A 20,798-nucleotide genomic window follows, 5' to 3' on the forward strand; every position below is an offset into this window, starting at 1 on the left:
CAAACCCACCTGGGTGTTAATCCTTATAGCGCAGATGGAACGGATCTCGAAATAGTAACCTGGCAAGCGGCGAAGAAAAAAAGACAACCAGCGAGAGAGAGAGAGAGCGAGAGAGAGAGAGAGCGAGATTGGAGATGTGTGAGCGGTTCTTTCAAAAAAAAAAAAAAATCAACAACACTGGAGTGGTGCTCATAAATATTCTAGATTTGACTGGATGATACTAGACCAGTGACTCAGCCTTTAAAATCCCACAGGTAGGAAGCTTAAAGAGCTTAAAGAAGAAAACTACTGAGCTTTAACACAGAGGTTTCTATATTCATGAAATTCAGTCAAGACCATTCAATCAGCTGGAAGTCTAAAATCTCCAATGACTGATCTCTTGATGGGATGAGGACTGAGACTGTTCAGTCCTCATCCTTAACATTCATTGTTTCAAATTATCCCACGTCCATATGCTTGCCTTTTTCATAATTCCAAACACATAAAAAAATGTATGGTGCATTTTTAAATATTCTGGTTGTCTTCCTGAAGACACAGCCTGACATATTTATTGTCTTTGCAAACTTTGCAAAGGGATTTCCTAGATTCTTAAAGAATTTGTAATGAAGGTTTGAAGGTCAAAGCAGTGAGACGCAGAGAGTTTAGCTCACAACGTTTAACGGCTAACAAAATATAACATGTGTTGCTCAGCTGATCTATTTTATAAAACCATCAATTATTCAGTCAAAACTAGCAAACCAGGAGGACACTGACAAGGCTTTTTCTCTTGGGTCAAAATATCACTCGGCGGGCATGAATTTTTCAAGGCGTTGGCAAATGCACCACATTCCCCCACGTTCTCGCCAAAGAGGTTTTCAGTGTCAGTGAGTAACTGTTGGGCCTTAAAATATCTACACAAACAAAACTGTGGTAGCGACCTCTCTGTGAGTACCAGCACCTCCTTAAAGTCAAGTCCTCTAACAGGATCAGTGTGTTTTACATTATGCTCGGTTATTTATTGGTTCTATTCTTATTTATTCCCATTCTTACAGATATTGATGTTTAGGATTTCTTATTCAACTCATAACAATGAGTAAAAACTTCTTCATGCAGCTGTTCCCTTTAAGGATGACCACTGAGGATCATTTGCCTCCATCTCACCCTATCCCTAGCATTCTCTTCTGTCACACCAACCCTCTGCGTGTCCTTCATCACTTCATCCATGAACTGTCATCAGTCGTCCACTATTCCTCCTGCCTGGCAGATCCATATTTAACTTTGTCCAGCATAGCCACTATTCCTCCTCTGCACATGTCCAAACCATCATAGCCTTGTCTCTCTAACTTCATCTCCAAATTGTTCACCCCGAGTTGTCCCTCTGATGTCATCATTTCTAATTCTGTCCCACCCGGGCAATTACGATGACAATCTCAGCATCTTCAAGTCTGACACCTCTAGCTCGGCCTCCTGTATTTGTGTTTGTGCCACAGCAAGCCTCACCACCATCCTATAAAGCTTTCCTTTCACTCTTGCTGTTGTCAGTCACAAATGACCCCTGATTTTCATCTCCACCCACTCTAACCTCCCTGCATGTCAGCTGCTTTGAATGCTTGACCCATGGTTGACCCAGAGTGTCATCAGAACCCTCTTTTGATGCCCTATTATATGCTTTTTGCTAGATCCTCAAAGACATAGTGCAAGTTCATCTAGCCAAACATTGCACACATTTCAGTGCTTTTTCTCAGCATGAAGCCACAAAAAACAAAAAAGTAGTAAAACTACAAATATTTTTATTTATCATTACCTTTTTTTATCAAGTGATCCACAGAATACATCCTCTCATCATCTTATCTTATCATCTCAAAACAGTTTTTAATACCATGGACTGAATCCTTTTGTAGTCTACAGTATATGAAGCTGAACTCACCTTTATTGGTGCACGCAATCCACTGTAAGGGTGTGACATCATAGTTATGCTGGCCCACAGAAAAGGTAAATACTCGAACCTGACATGGGTGAATAAAGAAAATGTCAAATTAACTGTCATAGGGTGATTAGACACTACAGAAACATCCTGCTCGAATGCAGGAGGTAATGGAGAGGTGTCTGATTAGCACGAGAAACTGACCGTTTTGTTGGGCCAGTTGTATTGCATGAAAACATCCTGAGCTCGGTCCTCTCCTCCGTCAGTAAACAGCATGATTATTTTATTGCAGTTAGCCCGGGGGACATTTGTTTTCTGAAAATTAGGAAAAAAAAAATGCACATGTCAGTCAATGCAGTAAAACTGCATGCAGAACCTTTATTTTATCACATAATGCCAAGTCAAACAAAATCAGTATAGATGACTTGCATTTAATAGCTGATTGAAGGCAAAGTGAAATCCAGACTTGTAGTCAGTGGTGCCTTTAGCCTGCATCTGCTGCACTGCATCCTTGAAAATCTTTTTGTTGCGCACATTAGCCTGGACTAGATGGCTAAAGCAAGGGACCACAGCCACAGCCTTCTCATTAAACTGAAACACAGGAGCAGACGCAGTTTGAAAACAACAGGGGAAATGATGGAAAAGCAGTGTTCAGATTCAGTAAGTGTAGCATATGCTAACCCTGGCCACATTGACGTAGTCATCGTCGGATAAAGTGTCCAGCATTTCCATCACTGACGCTTTGATCAGTTTCAGGGTGAGTCCACTGACACTGCCACTCCTGAGGAAACATCAGAATAAACATGCTTAAATAAATACTTGTGTGGAGACAAACAAAAGGCAAGAAGATAATTTTGTATGAGGGAATGCAAAAATTACGCATTTATGTGTCAAGAGTATTAACTAATCCTAAAGGTTTTGGCTCAGATGTAGTTAAAACTCGCAAAATGATGCTAAAGACGATCTAATTTTATCCATTTTTATGCCAATCGACAGTTGTGGAGAGCATAGACTGACACAGGGGTGTCAAATTTCAGGCTCAGGGACCAAAATTGGGTCAGCCAACACTTTAATTTAGCCCATTGAATGACTTTGGAAAATGTGAAAGAGGGCATAGATTTTGGAATTTCAGGTGTATTTTCATATGTTTTACAACCAAAGCATTCATACTATACCAAAGTAATTACAGTAAGTGATAAATAAACAATTAAATGACTAAAAAAACCCTCAGTTTTTTCACTACCTACTATGAAAAAAAGAATTTTACTTTAACAATGTTTATACCACAAGTCAACAAAGACTGAAAACCTGAGACTTACTGCTGAAATTGCACCTTTTTTTATACTGAGGTATCTCAGGGATTAAACTTCTTCACACTCACAGGAAGGGCACTTTACTGGTTCACTGCTGTGCCTGATACAAGTATGTCTGGCAATATTCAATTCAATTTTATTTATATAGCGCCAAATCAAAACAACAGTCGCCCCAAGGAGCTCGAAATAAAAACTCAACAGAAAAGTTCTGTACTGTAACTGTAAAAGTCTCCTTCAAAGTGAAGATTCTTTTTCTTGAAAACTTTCAAACTCTCTTCGTGAGCCAGGTTTAAAATAATTCAAGAGGCCAGTTTAAAAAGAACAGAATAATTCATAATGCCTCCACTAAAGTCTTCAGTAGTGCTGCAAAATCTCTCCTGCTGCAGCGATTGATCGGCACTGATAAATATATTCCGTGGTTATATAATGGTACTTTTCACTCCTTTACTTTCCACTTCTGTTTTAATTTTGTACAGTTTGCATTCAACAAAACACAAATTTCTGCAGTACTAGTGGAAATGTGATCTCAAAAACTACAGTAAAAATGTGGCTAAAAAATAAAGCTCATGAATACTGCATGGAAGAATAGATCTGAAAATTTGTTTTTGCATTTTTTGCTATCCTGATGTACACGTGATGAGCAACCAGGTTTCAAACTTATGAAAGGTCTGCTGATTTCCCACATTGAGCTTAACAATGGGATTAACCTTGCAGCAAGTACCAATGAAGTATGTCCTTTTACCACAATAGCAACCATGGGGACAGCACAGCAACAAAAGACTGCTGTTCTCGAGCGTGAGTTTGAATTCACTCAGCAAAAAAAAGCAAAACATTAGTGTCTGCTCTGCCATACAAATACAAATGTTTCTGATTAAAGCAATACTTGAAAAACATTTATGAAATATACAAATTTGCAGATGACAAAATGATGCTACAGCCAATAGCTTGTTGTTAAACAAAATACCAAAAACAGAGAGCAAAATACCTCATCGAGTTTGGCCCTAAGGCAGAAGGATTTTACTATTAAAGCAGTATTTCACACTTTATCCAACATAGTGCAAATCATGCTGATGAAAATGTTCCAACAGAAAGGCTCACACAGTGAAAACAACCAGGCTGGACGTGCAGGAAGTTAAAACAGGCACTTTAAATTGCCAGGGGTGAGGGGAAAAAATCTATATAGCCTAATGTCAGAATATTTTGCGTATTTTACGATACATTATATCCATACAGGGACACCAAATATTGATATTTTGTTGCATAAATTAAAATACTCTGGGTCTACGAACTAGAGGACTCATCACGCCTGTAGGAGGTAATCTTTCTGGAAACAGTTGCAGTCTGACTTGGACTGACCGCCATCCCTTTTTCAAAGGTTTGCAAATAACTGCTGTTTACTCAGAGTGCCAACATGTTGCCATCAGTATGAATGAGACTTTATCAATAAGCATAACTCAAGGGGACTCAACTCAGCTAGCTGCTGGCTGGTTGTATTCTAGTAACATTCCTATAAAACAAGAAGATTGTTGAGTGCAAATCTAATCATTTTCAGTCTCTGTAGACTTTAAGAGATATGTGATGTTCTATGATCTATCACAGTTGCTGTATTATCAGAAACAGATTGCAAGTATTTGCCAACTTGACCACATTCAATCACGACTGATATCAGACTGACTGTCAACATTTAGCAGGTTTTAGTGACAGCTTGAACGTCTCATTTTGCAGCAAAAAAATAAATAAAAATTGGATTGAACAGATAATGACAAAGTTTAACTTTGAGGACATAACGTGTTTGAAACAGGTGATAAATCATATCAATATCACAAAATGTTAAAAATTGCAATAATATTACATCATCAGAAAGTGGTTAATAAAACAACAACTAAAGGGGATCATAAAGCTCTAACCTTCAAAATTAAACAGGGAGCAAAATGAAAGAAGGGCAGAGGTGAAATTTGCATGTTTAACAGTGAGAGGCACACAGAGAAAAACTCAGGAGGGGCATAAGAAAAGTAATGAAATTCAGTAAAATGACTGGATGTTACAAGAAAAATCCGAGAATCAGAATTAAAAAAACCCACATGGGCAGAAAAAAGCGATTTCCTGGACTCTCTGTACATTGCCAGCCAGTCTAGCCTTTGCTTGTGTCCAGCTGTGATACTAAACTAAGATAACCATAAGAAAAGTGAATGTTCATTCTCTGAATGGGTCAAAAGGAGTTTAGCAGAATTACTCACACGTCAACAAGGATGACCATGTCTTTGGGGGATGAGGCACCCTGGATGTACCTGTGGGGAACAAAGAAGAGGACACAAAACTTCATCTGCTTCAATCCAATGCATGCAGCCCACATGTAAACATGTTTAAAGCTGGAGCGCATACCAGGGCCTCCTCCTGACATCATACAAGTCAATTTTATCAGGAGCTTTCCAGGGTGTTGCTGCAAAAAAAAAAAAAAAAAAAACAGAAGAAAATATTCACGTCATAGTATTTACTTTGACTTTGGCTTATTCACCTCCTACCTGACAGCTGGAACCTAAAAACTAAAACCTACCTGGATAATAGCGAGTGACTCCTGTCGCGCTCCCAAATGCTTGCCACAGCAGTGACGGATCCTCTCGACTATTCTCCATGAAGACTTTCTCCAACGCCTGCGTCCAGTTCAGTTCGTTTAGAATGACGGGAGCTAATCAACAAACAGTGAAATATTTTAAATACACACCTTAACCTTAAGCTAATTGCAAACATGTCTTTACAGACTGGGGACTCTACTTACCTCCTTTATAAATATCCGTGGGAATCTGAACAGCTGTGTAGGAATAGTTGACATTATTCTTGAAGTTTGGGTCATACACAAACTCCAGCTTGATGTGAGAGGGATTTTCCACCTCTCCTTCTCCATCCATGGAATACTACATGAACAGGAGGACAAGCACATGAAGCACAAACACATTTCTCTCCCTAATATTAATACTGTAGTTGAGTCAATTCAGGCTAGGTCAAGTAAGTGTAAGCCAAATACAGTGGAACCTCGGATTGCGAGTAACTTGACCTACGAGTAATGAGCAAAAAACTCATAGTCAGTGACTTATATAGAAAATACCTTTAAAAATGATTTTTATGTGAATATTTTGGGAGCTCGGAGCGGTCCATCAATCATTTCTCATGGGGAAAATTCTCTTTGACATACGAGGGTTTTGGTTTGCGAGCAACAGCGAATCATACTCATAAACCAAGGTACTACTGTACTTAGTTTTTTTTTTTAATAAAAGTTCAGTTTATTTGTCCCTTACTCACATAATCCAGCTCTGCCTTGGAATCATAATAAGCCATGTCCAGCTCCTAGTAGAGAACAGATGGAGATATGAAGAGGCTGCAACTGTGAAACAGTTTGAGGACAAGTAATCATATGCATGCATGTGTCAAGTCTGTCTCTGCACAGTTCTTCATAAGCGTAGCCACTACTTAGAATGTATGTTCATTTAAAATGATGCCCATCGAAAGTCCAAAACTGCATTTTTTAAATACTACAACCTTGTTTACAAACAAACAAACAAAAAAACAAATTAATGTCTTTTTAATAATTTAAGTAATATTTTTTAAAATTATATACAGAATTAAATGTGGTCCGATGCTGCTGAAATAAACAAGGCCACTCACTGATGAGTACACTTGTGAACATTCACTCTGAGATGAGTTTCTTTCAGCTATCTGTAAGAGTGACCTTCTCTGTTCTTTATATTTTATAAAAAGTGGACAAGCTACCTATACATGTTCATGATTTAGAGTTGTGCATACTCCTACTAAATCTGTATTTATCGTTCACATTCTCAGACATGCAAGTCACTCATACCTGCATACAACCCCCGTACGAGCATGGATGCCGTACGTGTGCTGATAACTAGCTGGATGGTCAGAAATGTTTTCTATATTGTCTGAAGTTTCAGGAACTTGCTGAAATGCTTTTTTTTATTCATGGTAGGATTTCAGCATGCTTTTGTGGATAAATCATCAAAAAGTTCCAAGGCAGTCTCATTTCAAATACTGTAAAATGCCTTTATTCTTATAGGACGGTCAGGTTTACCTCAAAAAAAACCCCCCAAAAAACCCCCCAATGCATTTCAGCAGGCAAGCCTTGTTATAGTTGTTGCTCTTAGTTAAATGTAGATGCAGAGACAATGTTAGCAGACATGTTGAATCACTGAATCCCATGACTATAGACCATGTAATATCACCTAATGATTTTCTATTGTCGTTGACTGAATGGACGTTAACTAACAACATTAAACAGTATTTAAACAGACCAAAGGATGTGCTATGGAGGCTTTTTCAGTCCCCCTTAAGCAGGTGTATAACTGGGTCAAAGGGAAGAAAACTGTTAAATTATAAAAGAAATATTTGTTTTTTTCAAACACATTATTCAGAAAAAGATTGTTTGTCTTAATCTGGATCATGTTTTTTAAAATAAAATCAATCCCAATTTTAAATTATTTTAGTGTACAGCAGGGAGAAAATAAAATTCTTATATCTTATAACCTTTAAAGAGAATAAAGGGACTTTGCATACATCTGTATTTAGAAAATTAACAGATAGAAACATTATGGTACACGCCAGCAGCTTTCACCCAAAGTGGCTTAAAGAAAATGTCCCTTTTGCTCAAATCTAATGAGTGAGGACAGTCTGCACCCAGGAAAAGGACTGTGAGGCTAAATCTAAGGAAATAGCGTTTTCAGGAACATAGATATAGAAACACTATCCAACACCTGGACACACAAACCTTATTAGTTCCAAAACTAATAAAACATGAATTAGTCTTGGGGGAAAACATACAGTACAGAGGGAGAGACAAATAAACATATAATGACAGGAATTGGGGTATTATTGGGAGTGATGATGTAATGACCCAGATCTCCTCTGAACCACCATTGATCAGTTTTAGGAAGACTCTCATCCTACACAACAAACTGGTACACACCAATCAACAACCAGACTCCCAGGAACATGGCTGTGCCCAAAACCTAGAGAATCCTGTTTGATAAATCATGACGTTCTTTCGTGACTTAGCTCATGTGTATCTTTTCCAATGAGCACCTCAAATAGAAGCAGTTTGAATCCAGGGATTTGAGACTGTGTTGTTTTCTGTCTCTCTCGGTCAGGCCCCTCTCCAGGGTGTACCCCACCTCTTGCCCAGTCACAGCTGGGGGGGGGACAGGCACCAGCTGTTCCGAGACCCCAAGCTGGATGCACGGATCCAAAACATTTTTTCCCAGAGAGGAGTAACAGCCCAAAAAATGATTCCTCCATCCATAAAATGTTAACAAAAAGCACAAGAGCTTTCCAAAGTAACACTTTCATCTAAACAGCAGCCAAAAAAAGTACAGAAGTCTTTAGTTTAAAACTACATTTAAAAAAAAAGGAAAAGCTGCATTTGTGATGCTGTAACCACCAAATGTTTCCTATTGTTCGGTACTGTTTTCTGTTCAGCACTCTCACATTACAAATCAGTAGACAGGCTGTTAGGCTTGTGTGGAGCATCGCCATCTGTTACTGTCTTTACTTCAGAGTACGCGTGACATCTACACTGAGGTGGATGTGTTCCTATTTTTGGCCTGTTCTGATTACCAGATTTGATCTCCAAAGAGCGCCTTAGCCTAAATCGAGCTTAACATGACAACTCCATCAGTCTGCCGTTAGTCATCCTGTTGTTAGTAATATAAAGTTTTAGCACCTCTGAAAACACCGAGCTATCAGTCAGTGTTCTTTTTCAGTCAGTCCAAAGAAATGATGCTGCTCATCCAGCATGTTAACTTCTCCTATGAGCTCTGCTTCTTCTAACATTAATCTGTCAGCAGCGATAAAGGATAGTTTCATTCATATATGATAAAAAAGGAGACGTTTAGGATTTACTCAGATCGTCTCTTCAGTCTGTCTCTTTCTCATCATGCCACCTTTATGTATAACAATATGCTTGTTCCTATCTTTGCTAAGAGACAGATGAGAAGATGGGTATCACTCTTATATCCCTCTGCTAAATATAGAGCTCCACGCTAAGCAGGCTGGGTTGCTCAGCTTAGCATACATACTGGTTACAAGTGGAAACAACACCATCTCTATACAAATATTTATTTTTAAAAAACCCAAAGAGTAAAATTGCTAATCTTTGCTGATAAGGCCTTTTTACTTTCAGACTTTATATAGCACCAAATCACAAAAACAGTCCCATCAAGGTGCTTTTTACACTAAGGTAAAGCTCCCACAATTATGGAGATAAAACCCAATGATCAAACGACTCCCTTTAAGCAAGCACTTGGCAACAGTGAGAAGGAAAAACTCCCTTTTAACAAGAACAAATCTCTGACATAACTATGCTCATTTAGTAGCAGCCATCTGCCACAACCGGACTCAGCTTACAGAGATGGAAAGAGCATCTTTGAATGCACAGCATATCCAGGCTAATGGTGATGGTGTAATGGTGTGGGGGCTATTTACTTGGCACACTTTCGGCCTCGTAGTATTGATCATCATTTAAAAACTCCAGCCTACGTGGCCATGTCCTTCCCTTTATGTTAACAGTGTACCATCTTCTGATGATCAAATCACTTTGCCTACATTCAAAAACAGAGAAGAAACGAAAACAACGGCCAGTTAAGACGTGGAAATCTAACTGGGAGCCTAAGGCAACAGTGTCTACTCAGATTGTAGCGGATGAGCAAAAACATGTAGTCCTTTGAAATCACAGGGGAATTCAGTGCCTCTGAGAAGGACGTGAGAACCCATGTGAGAGGATGAGGTTAATCCCGTCTCATTTTGTCGGGGAAATGAAGCAGACCGAGTGGAAAAGTGGAATGCCAATGTGTGTAGGACTCAAAAGAACCACACGGCTGAGTGCACTCAGTCATCTGTTTCAGCCAGACGAGCGCAGCGCAGAGGGATCCACTCAGCTGCCTGGTGTAAATGTTTCTTTCTCAGGTCATCTCGTTTAGAGACACAGGGCTGAGAACATACCCCTGAATTATTTTATTCAGTGAATTCAAGATAAAATTGTACCGTTTCTAATATGTGAGGAAATGTGTGATGACAAGTATAATGACATGTGCTTTTTTTAGGGAAACAATACAGTGATTACAATAATATATATTATTGTAATACACTGTATTGTTTCCCTAATTTTTTAATTGACACATTTTCAAGTATTTCAAACATATAATTTTTTTGAAAAAATAATTTCCCCTTGAAATTACTATAGATTGACTCAAATCCACTACAGACACAAAAAACCTTATGAAGAAAAGTAAAGACGAATACGTTGAAAACAAAAACTCACCAAGGCCTTACAAGTAATTAAAAAAACACATTTGGAAATGGAAAGTAAAAGAAATGGAGCTGAATTGGCTACATGCACAACTATCAAAGCTATAAACTGAGTAACATTATATTTCTAATTTAAACTGAGAATATAATGTTATTGAGACTTACCTTGATTTCATCCTGCCACAGATGCTCCCGCTGGAGCCGCTCTGCTTCACTGGCTAACCTCTACAGAGACACAGCCACATTAGACAAGCAATGTTCAATTTCTCTAATCAGATGATTTTGGGGGAAGGTCACAATTAGACAGACTTAATCAGACTTGTGTTAACTGGTGTTTGTAAATGATACTGTGGTCCTGCATTTTGCAGGACATGAAATGGGTTCTCAATCTAACTTTTCTGTCTTTGCTTGCATGTGCGCTATAAGCAAGTAACATTTGTATCTGTAGGTCATATCTTTACAAAACTTTTTTTTAGGTTTTGCACAAACAGCATTGTACAAAAGGACAGAGAAATGGATTGCATGTAGCCATGTGAAAATAAACTTCACCCTCTATCATTTCTAAGGTTTTAGGTATAAAGAGTTTAATTTATAAATTTAATTTAATTAAAATTTGATTTAAAAAATCATCTGTTCTTTAAAAGGTTATAAAATTAAGTAACTATAATCTGCTGATATTCTGTATTTTGTTTTTGCTAAGCATGGTGCTCTAACTTATGTGCAAAAATCTCCACTTTATTCTGGTTTATACAAATGATGTTGCAAAGACCTTATGGTTTGTTTAGATGCAGCTGTCCAACCCTAAGCCATGCTGTTCATTTTAGAGAGAGGAGGCTTTGTCCTGGCAGCCCCTCCAAACAAAATGTACTTTTCTCAAATGTACTAATGCTAACTGTCGCAGTTTCTCTAAGCTTTGCTCAGGCAAATGGACTGATTCTTATATGGCGCTTTTCTAGTCTCCCGGAGTACTCAAAGCGCTCTATACAACATGCCACATTCACCCAATCACACCCATTCTCACAAGCACTTAGTGCTTTCTAAGTACATTCACACACATTCATTCATAGGCAAGGCAAGTTTATTTATATAGCACAATTCAACAACAAGGTGATTCAAAGTGCTTTACAGAGACATTAAAAAACAAAAACAAATAAAAAGCATGATTTAAAATTGATTAAAAAAACAGTAGATAAAATCAGTAGTTAAAATGTAAGTTTTGAAATTTAAGCTTAAAAGTGTGGATTTGGTGTTTTATTCAAATGCAGCTGAGAACAGGTGAGTCTTCAACCTGGATTTAAATAATGTGTTTCAGCTGATCTGAGGCTTTCTGGGAGTTTGTTCCAGATATATGGAGCATAAAAGCTGAATGCAGCTTCTCCGTGTCTGGTTCTGACTCTGGGAACTGATAAAAGACCGGATCCAGATGACCTGAGGGATCTGGAAGGTTCATACTGGGTCAGGAGGTCACTGATGTATTTTGGTCCTAAACCATTGAGAGCTTTATAGACCAGTATCAGAACTTTAGTATCAGAACTTTAAAGTCTATCCTCTGACGGACAGGCAGCCAGTGTTAAGACCTCAGAGCTCCGATGGATGCATTGGAGAGCAACTCGGGGCTAGTATCTTGCCCAAGGATACTTGGCATGCAGATTGGAGGAGCCAAGGATCGAACCACCTTCCGATCAGTAGATGACCTGCTCTACCTCCTGAGCTACAGCCACCCCAGCAAATTCACCACTCCAGCAAAGATTGGCAGCTGTTTTGAGGCTTTTACCTTTGTGAATAACATTTCTCGCTATATTGGAAATGGTTTTATAATCCTTCCCAGATTGACAGCAGCAGCAATAATTGTTTCTCTGAGATCATTGCTGAAATCTTTTCCTCCTTGGCACTGTGCTAACACACAACTGAATGCTCCAGACCAGCAAACTGATAGATCTTTTTCTTTCAGAGAGGTGCACATACTTGATGATGTTAACTGGGTATATTTGATTATCAACACCTCTTAACTCCCTTAGATTTAGTAAATGTCTTGTTAGACTTTCACACACCAAGTACTGCAGTTTGATTTTTGGTAATTAAATAAGGACACGGCATAATATGTCACGAGTTGCTGTGCATCTGAGATTGTATTTATCTAATATTAGAAAAATGAGAAGGACCAGATTATTTTATGTTGTGATAAGTAAGGCGTTTCTTTTACACGTTTTTTAAAGCAACATCGTATGATTATGGCATTAAGAAATTAATATTTAAAAATCACAAGACAAAAATATAAAACTTGAGGAAACATACTTACATCAAGTGCTTTGCGCTTTTTAGCCAGAAGTTTCTCAATATCCGAGGCCACTTTTTCAACAATCTTGCGAGGCTGATTCTTCACCAGACTAAACCGACGCCTTTCTTCATTGTATATCTGTAAAATTTGAATGGACAGCTGTTAAAAACGTGCAACATGTGCATCGAGTGCAAACCTCCCTCCTGCTGACTTTTCCAGAGATACGTTATCTATGAATAAATCGTTTTTTTCATGAACCTGCAGAATAAAAAAGGACACTGACAGAGTGTCTGAGACAGAGCTGTAAGATTCAAAGCTCGACAATATGCGAAAGCTCATCTGTTCATTGAAGGCGCACTTGCTGTGTCTGCGTGTACAGTCCAATTCTAAGATGTCTCCATTCATGCATAAGTATTTATGAACACTGTGTTAACACACTGAAGCGCCCAAAGTAATTTTATGAGCAATCATCACCATGTCATAAAAAACATATAGAAAGTAATCTACATTAGAGTTCATTTATGCTTAAATTAAAAAGGCATATTTGTATCACACAGCGGACTTTCTACAAATTAGATGCATGTTATACACATGGGGGTCTTAAGCTTGATACACCCAAATGACGCTCTTAATGCTTTTCTCTGCAGGGTCTGAATTTGAATTAGGCCGCACAGAGAAAGTTAAATTCAGAGCACCTGCCGTACAGCTTTGGTACAGCCACAGAAAGTACACAAGGAAACTTTACAGGTCAGTGGGAGACATCTGGGAATCACACTGGATGGATAGTGGGTGGAGCTGTATTGAGTAATGATTTTATTTAGGAGCAATACCTTCCACAATATTTGTCTTAGAATCATTTCTGCTCTGTTAGAGCTTAAATCGTGGCCACACTGCTAGTGCTGGTTTAGGCCCTTTTGCCTTCTGCCTTAATTTTTAATGGCGCTAATTCATCAAGGTACTGAAAACATTCTGGTTCATATTGACATGACAGCATCAAAGAGTTGCTGTAGATCTGTCAGGTACACATCCATGATGAGATTTTCCTGGTCCACCACATCTCTAAGGTGCTCTATAGGATTGTGTAAAGTAGTCAGACTCGAACGTCAAGGAAGGTGGTAGGGAAGCAGACTCAGCAGACATTTCGGGTTTCCAGAGGTGAGCAATTTATTTACAGTGAACCCCATCCTACATGAAACTTAACAAAACGTCCCCTCCAAACTTAATTAACAAAACAAAAAATACATCGATTTGGTAACTCAGCTCGCCTCTCCTCTCTCATCTGAGCCTGGCAGAGACTTACTATATTGTAAGAATAGATTATTGTAGTATTAGGGATTTAGTTGTATTAACGATAGTAAAGCATTATATTCGTTATTCATTTAAGTAGGCCATAGGTCAAGCTGCTAAACACTCACACATAGAGAACACACACAGAATTGGGAGAATAAGTCAGATGTGTATGTGAGAAGCAGAGGCGACAGAAAGGAGAACACAGTGTGCGAAGAAATGTGCAACAAGGACACGAGATAGGGAGACAGCAGATAGACAGGCATTAGCAGGCGCCTAGTTTTGAGAGACAAAGGTTGGTGACTTCTGTGTCAATGTGTGCTGTTGGGGCCAAACCTATGGCGTTATTTTTGTGCCACTATTCTGAGCGCATGTAAAACAAATTTGCAGGTGCAAGTGCTGCATTTTGAGAAGAAATTTATTTACAGCGAAGAAAAGCTAAATTTGAGTGAACAAAATTCATTGCTGCGTGCAAAAAATGTATTTCAGTGTTTGCTATTATCCATATACACTCAAAAACTGAGCCCCTCTCGCTCAGTTTTTGCATCTGCGCTTGCTCGCAATGTGCTGCTTGCGCTATCAACATTTCTGCCCGTGCACGTTCAGCTCTTTCTGTACATCGTTATATTTATGCCACAAAATCAGCAAATCACAGACTTGGATGTAAAAAAAAATCTGATTGGCTGTTTTGGTCTCCAATCAGCTCGAAATGACGAAATGCAATATCCCAGAATCCATTTCGTCCAAAACTCAAACGAGCCAGTCAGATTTTTTTGCATCCAAGTCTGTGATTGGTTTGGTTGGTTTTGTGACACAAATATAACGGTGTACAGAAAGAATTGAACGCGCACGGGCAGAAATGTTGAGAGCGCAAGCAGCACATTGCGAGCAAGCGCAGATGCAAAAACTGAGCAAGAGTGGCTGCTATTGTGTGTGTGTGTGTGGATAATAGCAAACGCTGAAATACATTTTTTGCACGCAGCTTTTCTCCGCTCAAAATAAATTTCTTCTCAAAATGCATTTTGATGATTGATGCTGAACTGTGAAAATCAGTCAAGAGCCGTCTGTGTGCATGGGTGTTTGTCTTCCTCACTGGCAGAACTCAGGTGGTGAGGATGGGTAAGTGCATTTCCAACAGCATCACCATCAACACGAGAGCGCCACAGGGATGTGTCCTCTCGCCACTGCTCTACTCCCTCTACACTTCAGACTGTGTGGCCACCCACAGCTCCAACACCAAGTTTGCTGACGACACAGTGGTGTTGGACGCCATCTCCAACAATGATGAGGCGGCCTACATGGATGAAGTGAAGAATCTGGCATCATGTTGCCAGGACAACAATCTCCAACTGAATGTTGGCAAGACCAAGGAGCTGGTGGTGGACTTCAGAAGGAGTCAGCACAGAGACTACAAGCCCATTATCATCAATGGAGCTCCAATGGAGAGGGTGCAGTCCTTCAAATATCTCGGTGTCCACATCTCCTCAGACCTGACATGGTCTGCCCACATTCAGATACAGTCCAAAAAGACAAGGCGGCGCCTGTACCACCTCCGACAACTGAGGAAGTTCAGGGTCTCTCCAAAGATCCTCAGGATTTTCTATACAGGCGCTGTGGAGAGCATCCTCACACAGAACCTCACATCCTGGTTTGGGAACAGCTGTGTTAGGACCAAAAAGCTCTTCAGAGGGTGATCCGTACAGCAGAACGCTGCTGCAGGATTGCTCTCCCCCCACTTCAGGACACCTACACCAGGAGATGCCGGACAAATGGAGAGCATTGCAACTGCTCATCCACTTTGTCACAGATTGAAGCCATTTGAGTACAGTGAAGTTTAGATGGTGTGGTCGTCTGCTGCTGTAGACCATCTGCTTCAACATTTGTTTGTTTTTTTTAGTTATTTTTGACTCTTCTTATTAGCACAGAGTGTTTAACCTCTGACTTCTGATCAATAAGACATTTCTCAACCAGAGAGCTACTACTTTAACAGGTCACCTTTAGTCTACATGAACCAAATGCATCAAGTTGCTGCCATGTTATTGGCTGGTATTGGCTAGATATTTGCATTAACAGGCAGTTGAACGGGTTTATCTATCCTACATGCAAAGATGTCGGAGAAAGAATTAAGATAAGCCAAAAAGAAACGCAGTGCTCTGGATGAATCTGTTTGGCAAGCATACATACAGACTGCAAGAGGACTTTTCCACTAAAATTAGCTTTCTTCCCTAACTTTAAAATGTCCCAAATGTTGAATACTGACCAGATGCTTTACTGGCCCATGCTGCACAGATGGGAACATGCAGCAATGGGTGTTTCTGTGAACTGTGCTGTCTGTGAAGAACTAGGTCTTGTGTAGAATCCATCAAGGAGCACCACTGAGGACACGCATTATGTGGGTAAAACATAGACAACAACCATGTAGGAACATAAGTATTGAACCTGGTAGCATTTTCCTCATTAAATATATTTCTAATAGGACTATTGAGATGAAATGCAAGTCAGGTGATTGATCGGGTCGATCTATCAGCTTCATGAGGACACACATATGATTTTCTCTTAGTATTTAGGTATGAAAACAAAACCAACAGCACAAAGAGACTTTAAAGCAATCGCCACAGTGATTCTACTTTAGAAACAGGAACAGAAACTGAACTACTATAAGAAGTGGTTCTTATTCCCAGCCTTAGTGCTCACTGCAACATTCATATCCAACACTATCAGTACATTTTGCAACAATACGGTCACTACAGTCTTGACAGAGCTTTTTGCTTTTACTCATAAAGAGATGCTTCTTATATGACACCGTGCCAAAGAAAAACCTTTTCATGGGCCATCAAATAGGACCGAAGCCTCTAATATTCCAAATAAATATGGGGTAGGCCTGCTTTTAAAATAGCAGCTGGGGCTTTTTTTGGGGGGGGGCTGGCTTTGATAAAACAATTTATACCTGTGTCATTCCACTTTATTACACATAAGTTCCTTTTTGGACTTATTTGTTTTGATTTCTTTCTATGTCTAGATTACATCAGAAAATTTCACATCTATAGCCCCATTAAAAATGTTTAGTGTGAAAATGTTGGCACGTTCAATGCTTATTTTCCCCTCTGCATACAAGCTGCTGGTCCTCAACACAAGTTCAAACTGAAATAGCACTAAGTCTTAATGGATATCCACTAAAAATTTTGACATCTATGGTTAAAAGACAATAAATTTAGTAATTTACCATGATAAAGAAAAGGTTCTGTTTTCCCCATATTGATTTGCTTTGTGCAATTATATATAAAACTCATAACAATCCCATTATCATCTGTTGTTTATGCTACATAGCCAGTGTTATTGTGCTAACATACTGATACTTCTTGTCGGTACAGAGTCACATCGTCCTTCGTTCTTTTCTGGAATGAGCTGCCATTTTGACTGATTTAAGAACCAAATACTCTTACATAGCAGATGTTGAAGTGACCTATTTCATAGAAGCACCTTTTTATTCAGTGAAATGTATGGAACATATGAAAATGTCACTTCAGAAAGGTGCAAGAACTGGACAGTCAGGATGTTAGACCTAACTGACCACAGCAACGTTAACATTGCCATTGTGAACACGTTAGCATTTAAGCTCAAAACAACAACAAAATTTCTAGGAGAGCTGCAGACTTTTTAACCTTATTACTTTTGATGGCTTGTACAAGGTGTCTTAATTTGAGCTATACAGATGTGTCGGCTTTCTTTAAGACTAAAAAAATGCTGATTTGTTTGAGTTCTTTCCTGTTTCTGCCAGCAGAAAGAACTAGAAACCTAAAGTCAAGTGAGAATAGAGTTATATTCAAGTTCTAGTTAGCCTTGGGGTTCAGAAGAACTGAACTGAATTCAGTATTCACAGAGTTTATTATTAGAGTTTAGGTACTTGAGTTTTCTTGTATATTGGTTCATTGTTTTAGCCTCATCAGTGTTTCATGTTCTGTGATTTTCCTTATCTCAGTCTTTAGTTTAGTTGTTTCACTTTGTTAGTTATTGTCTCTCATATCTTGTTTTGAGTTTTACGTTCTGTCCTAAATTGTTTCAGCTCTGCCCCACTTCCCACCCATTTTTATATTCTCCTCTGTGTACTTATGGTCCTTTCATTATTTAACATTATTTATAATTACCATATCATTCGCATGATGATTCCTGATCTTATATTCCCAAAGTGTCATGGTAACCAGTGTTTTTGGAATTTTACTGATACTTTCATGCCTCTCAAATTAGGCCTCAAGTTACCACTCTACACCCAGCTAACTGTGACAGCTGTAGTTATCTATAAATTTGAACCCCTTGTTTAGGAATTAAAATGATGCCTGACGTGAATAACGGTTTCCTCACCAAGAGAAAACTTTCTAAGCAAAGGAGAACAATCTTGAACAGATCTGCAGTGTTTTAAAAGCATGGCGGGATTAATGAGGATTGAATGAACAAGTGAGTTTCACATTAAGGCATTACTGCAGGCTGACCATCTGCTATGGTGTGACACAAACAGAGAGGACACGTGCCACTGCTCTCTGCTGAGGGAACGCCCCCACACATCTCCTCAGAGCAGGGATCACTTGCCCCCTACAGATGATCTTTGTTCCTGGTCTCTGGCACTTGCCTTCAGAGGGACAACCCCTCCCAGCCACCTGTTACACTAAATAATGTTGAAAACATGCTGGAAATGAAAAGTAAAAGAAAACTGAATACACTCCTAATGACAGTCTACCAGATCACTGTGAACAATTAGACAAAAATAAAAACAAGTACAATCTGGACTTACCTGCAGTCAGTGAATGTAACAAATCAAAATCCCATTTTGTAAAAAACCTTCAGTGGAAATGTTTTTGGGGGGGGTTTTTTTCAGCCTTTTGCTTACACTATTTTAGGGTGCAACTGAGCTACATTTCCACATTAAAATGTTCTTTTATTTCAGTAAACAAACAACTTTTATTTTGGGTTAATCCTAAGTATAAAATATTTATTAGGAATTCATCATTTACTTCTGTATGAGCAATGCTCACTAAAAACTTTGATGTCCAACCTTCAGCTGGAAAAAGCAGAGTTGGAATCTGAGATCCAAGTTGACTGGATATTGTTTAGAACCAGAACTAGAACCATTTAATATGGAATTTAACGCACAGAATCAGAATCAAAAGACCCTGGAATAAGATTACTCTAATGCACCTGTAATGTAAAAATCAATCATTAATGACTTCCAACTCAGAGCTTAATGGAAAATACCTGTTATGTGTTCAAAAATGAACAGTTTCAATATTAACACAGTTATTATATGATCAGCTCATGAAAGGCCTAAATTAGTATTCATGAATGTAGGTGTTATTAAAGCTCTTGATTTCATGAAGCTCAATTCAGATATTCTAAATCTAACCACTGTAGGTGTGTGTTGAGGCATCTCTTTCACTTTCAGGTGTATAATCCAGTGCGCGCAAAACTGATAATTATTGTAAACACAACGCAATACAAAATTATGTATCTAAAATGTCTAAAAGCAGAGTATATGTACTAAAAATAACGGCTAAAGAGAAAAGATGTAAGAGAAAGATTTATGGCTGCTCTGAGAAAACATTATTTTTTGTTATTGGCTCTGCAGGGATCCCAGAAAACCACCAAACAAGGAAACAAAGAGGTTTAAGTGAGACAGACTGTGACTGTTTTCTGGTTTTTTGCACCTATTTAGCTGCGGATCTTCAACTTAATGGAGTTACAGTCAATTTGCGCGCTGACCTCTCCGCTCGGTGCACTTCTTATTGAATTTATCCAACACTGTGATGAATGAGAGAAGCAGACACTCACCCCTTTCAACTGCTGAGCTCCAGTGATGTGCTGAAAGACTCTGTCAATCTCCTGCTCGATACGCCTGGCCCAGTGCATCATCCTGTGGATAAACACCGGAGGCTGACTGTCACACAATGCAAAACAAATGAAACAGAGAGGTGTATCTGTTTCACAGAAACAATCAGTGATGTAACAAAAATAGCAGGAAACTGCACACAGATTACCACATCTTTTATGCAAACATGCTTCATTTTTCTTGCAGCAACAGAGCGAGAGAACAGCTTTATTGGTCAGTGTGGATGTTTTTTATGTCGCTCTTGCAACCATCTGTAATTGCATATGATTTGCAAGCTTGTCTGTACTTAATATAAGTATTTATTTCTTTAATTGTTATATAGTTTGGATATATGTTTAAAAAATATGCATCCACACTGCAATTATAATGGCTTCCAATGCAGCAGAGTAAGCAGAAAAACATTATCACTGGTAATTGTTTTTGAACTTATCTGCACAAATCTGTCTTTTCTTGTTTTTGTATTTCGAAAAACTCAATGTGTGTTTGAATATCTTTTAAAAGGCAACATTATAGCCACAAACTATCAATGAAATTTGCATAATGACTGACACCAGCCCACTGAAGGAACAATGGGCAATCTTACTGTTTATAAGATTGGGGAAACCTGCAGTCAGCTGAGACTGAAGAAGTCACTCGGATGAGTGACGAAACGTTTCTCCCACAAAACGCCACGTCCGGATGAACAGAATCAACTTTTGGAGAAAGTGCTTTATACTACAAGCTACACTCACATACTCAGTGTCTTCCCTAGTAACGTTTCAAGATGCGGACTGGTTAATCCAAGAAATCCCAATAAACTAAAACTTCATTCATTATTTTCTATTCGAT

The 20,798-nt window shown here is 38.8% G+C and overlaps 1 protein-coding gene across 1 annotated transcript in view; it reads right to left on the minus strand.

Annotated features, from left to right (window-relative positions):
* The window catches only part of LOC113022409 (voltage-dependent calcium channel subunit alpha-2/delta-2-like), a 43,108-nt gene that overhangs the window by 12,777 nt on the left and 9,533 nt on the right, over window positions 1-20,798 (minus strand). Inside the window, exons 2-14 of the mRNA XM_026167779.1 lie at window positions 19,913-19,994; window positions 12,827-12,943; window positions 10,693-10,752; window positions 6,514-6,558; window positions 5,993-6,128; window positions 5,771-5,902; window positions 5,599-5,656; window positions 5,454-5,504; window positions 2,585-2,684; window positions 2,333-2,494; window positions 2,108-2,218; window positions 1,907-1,985; window positions 10-59 (exon numbers count right to left, since the gene is read on the minus strand). Coding sequence (XP_026023564.1) covers window positions 10-59; window positions 1,907-1,985; window positions 2,108-2,218; window positions 2,333-2,494; window positions 2,585-2,684; window positions 5,454-5,504; window positions 5,599-5,656; window positions 5,771-5,902; window positions 5,993-6,128; window positions 6,514-6,558; window positions 10,693-10,752; window positions 12,827-12,943; window positions 19,913-19,994 — 1,183 coding nt within the window. The remainder of the gene's footprint in view (window positions 1-9; window positions 60-1,906; window positions 1,986-2,107; window positions 2,219-2,332; window positions 2,495-2,584; window positions 2,685-5,453; window positions 5,505-5,598; window positions 5,657-5,770; window positions 5,903-5,992; window positions 6,129-6,513; window positions 6,559-10,692; window positions 10,753-12,826; window positions 12,944-19,912; window positions 19,995-20,798) is intronic.

The sequence above is a fragment of the Astatotilapia calliptera genome, chromosome 5 (assembly GCF_900246225.1).
Source record: "Astatotilapia calliptera chromosome 5, fAstCal1.2, whole genome shotgun sequence".
NCBI lineage: Eukaryota > Metazoa > Chordata > Actinopteri > Cichliformes > Cichlidae > Astatotilapia > Astatotilapia calliptera.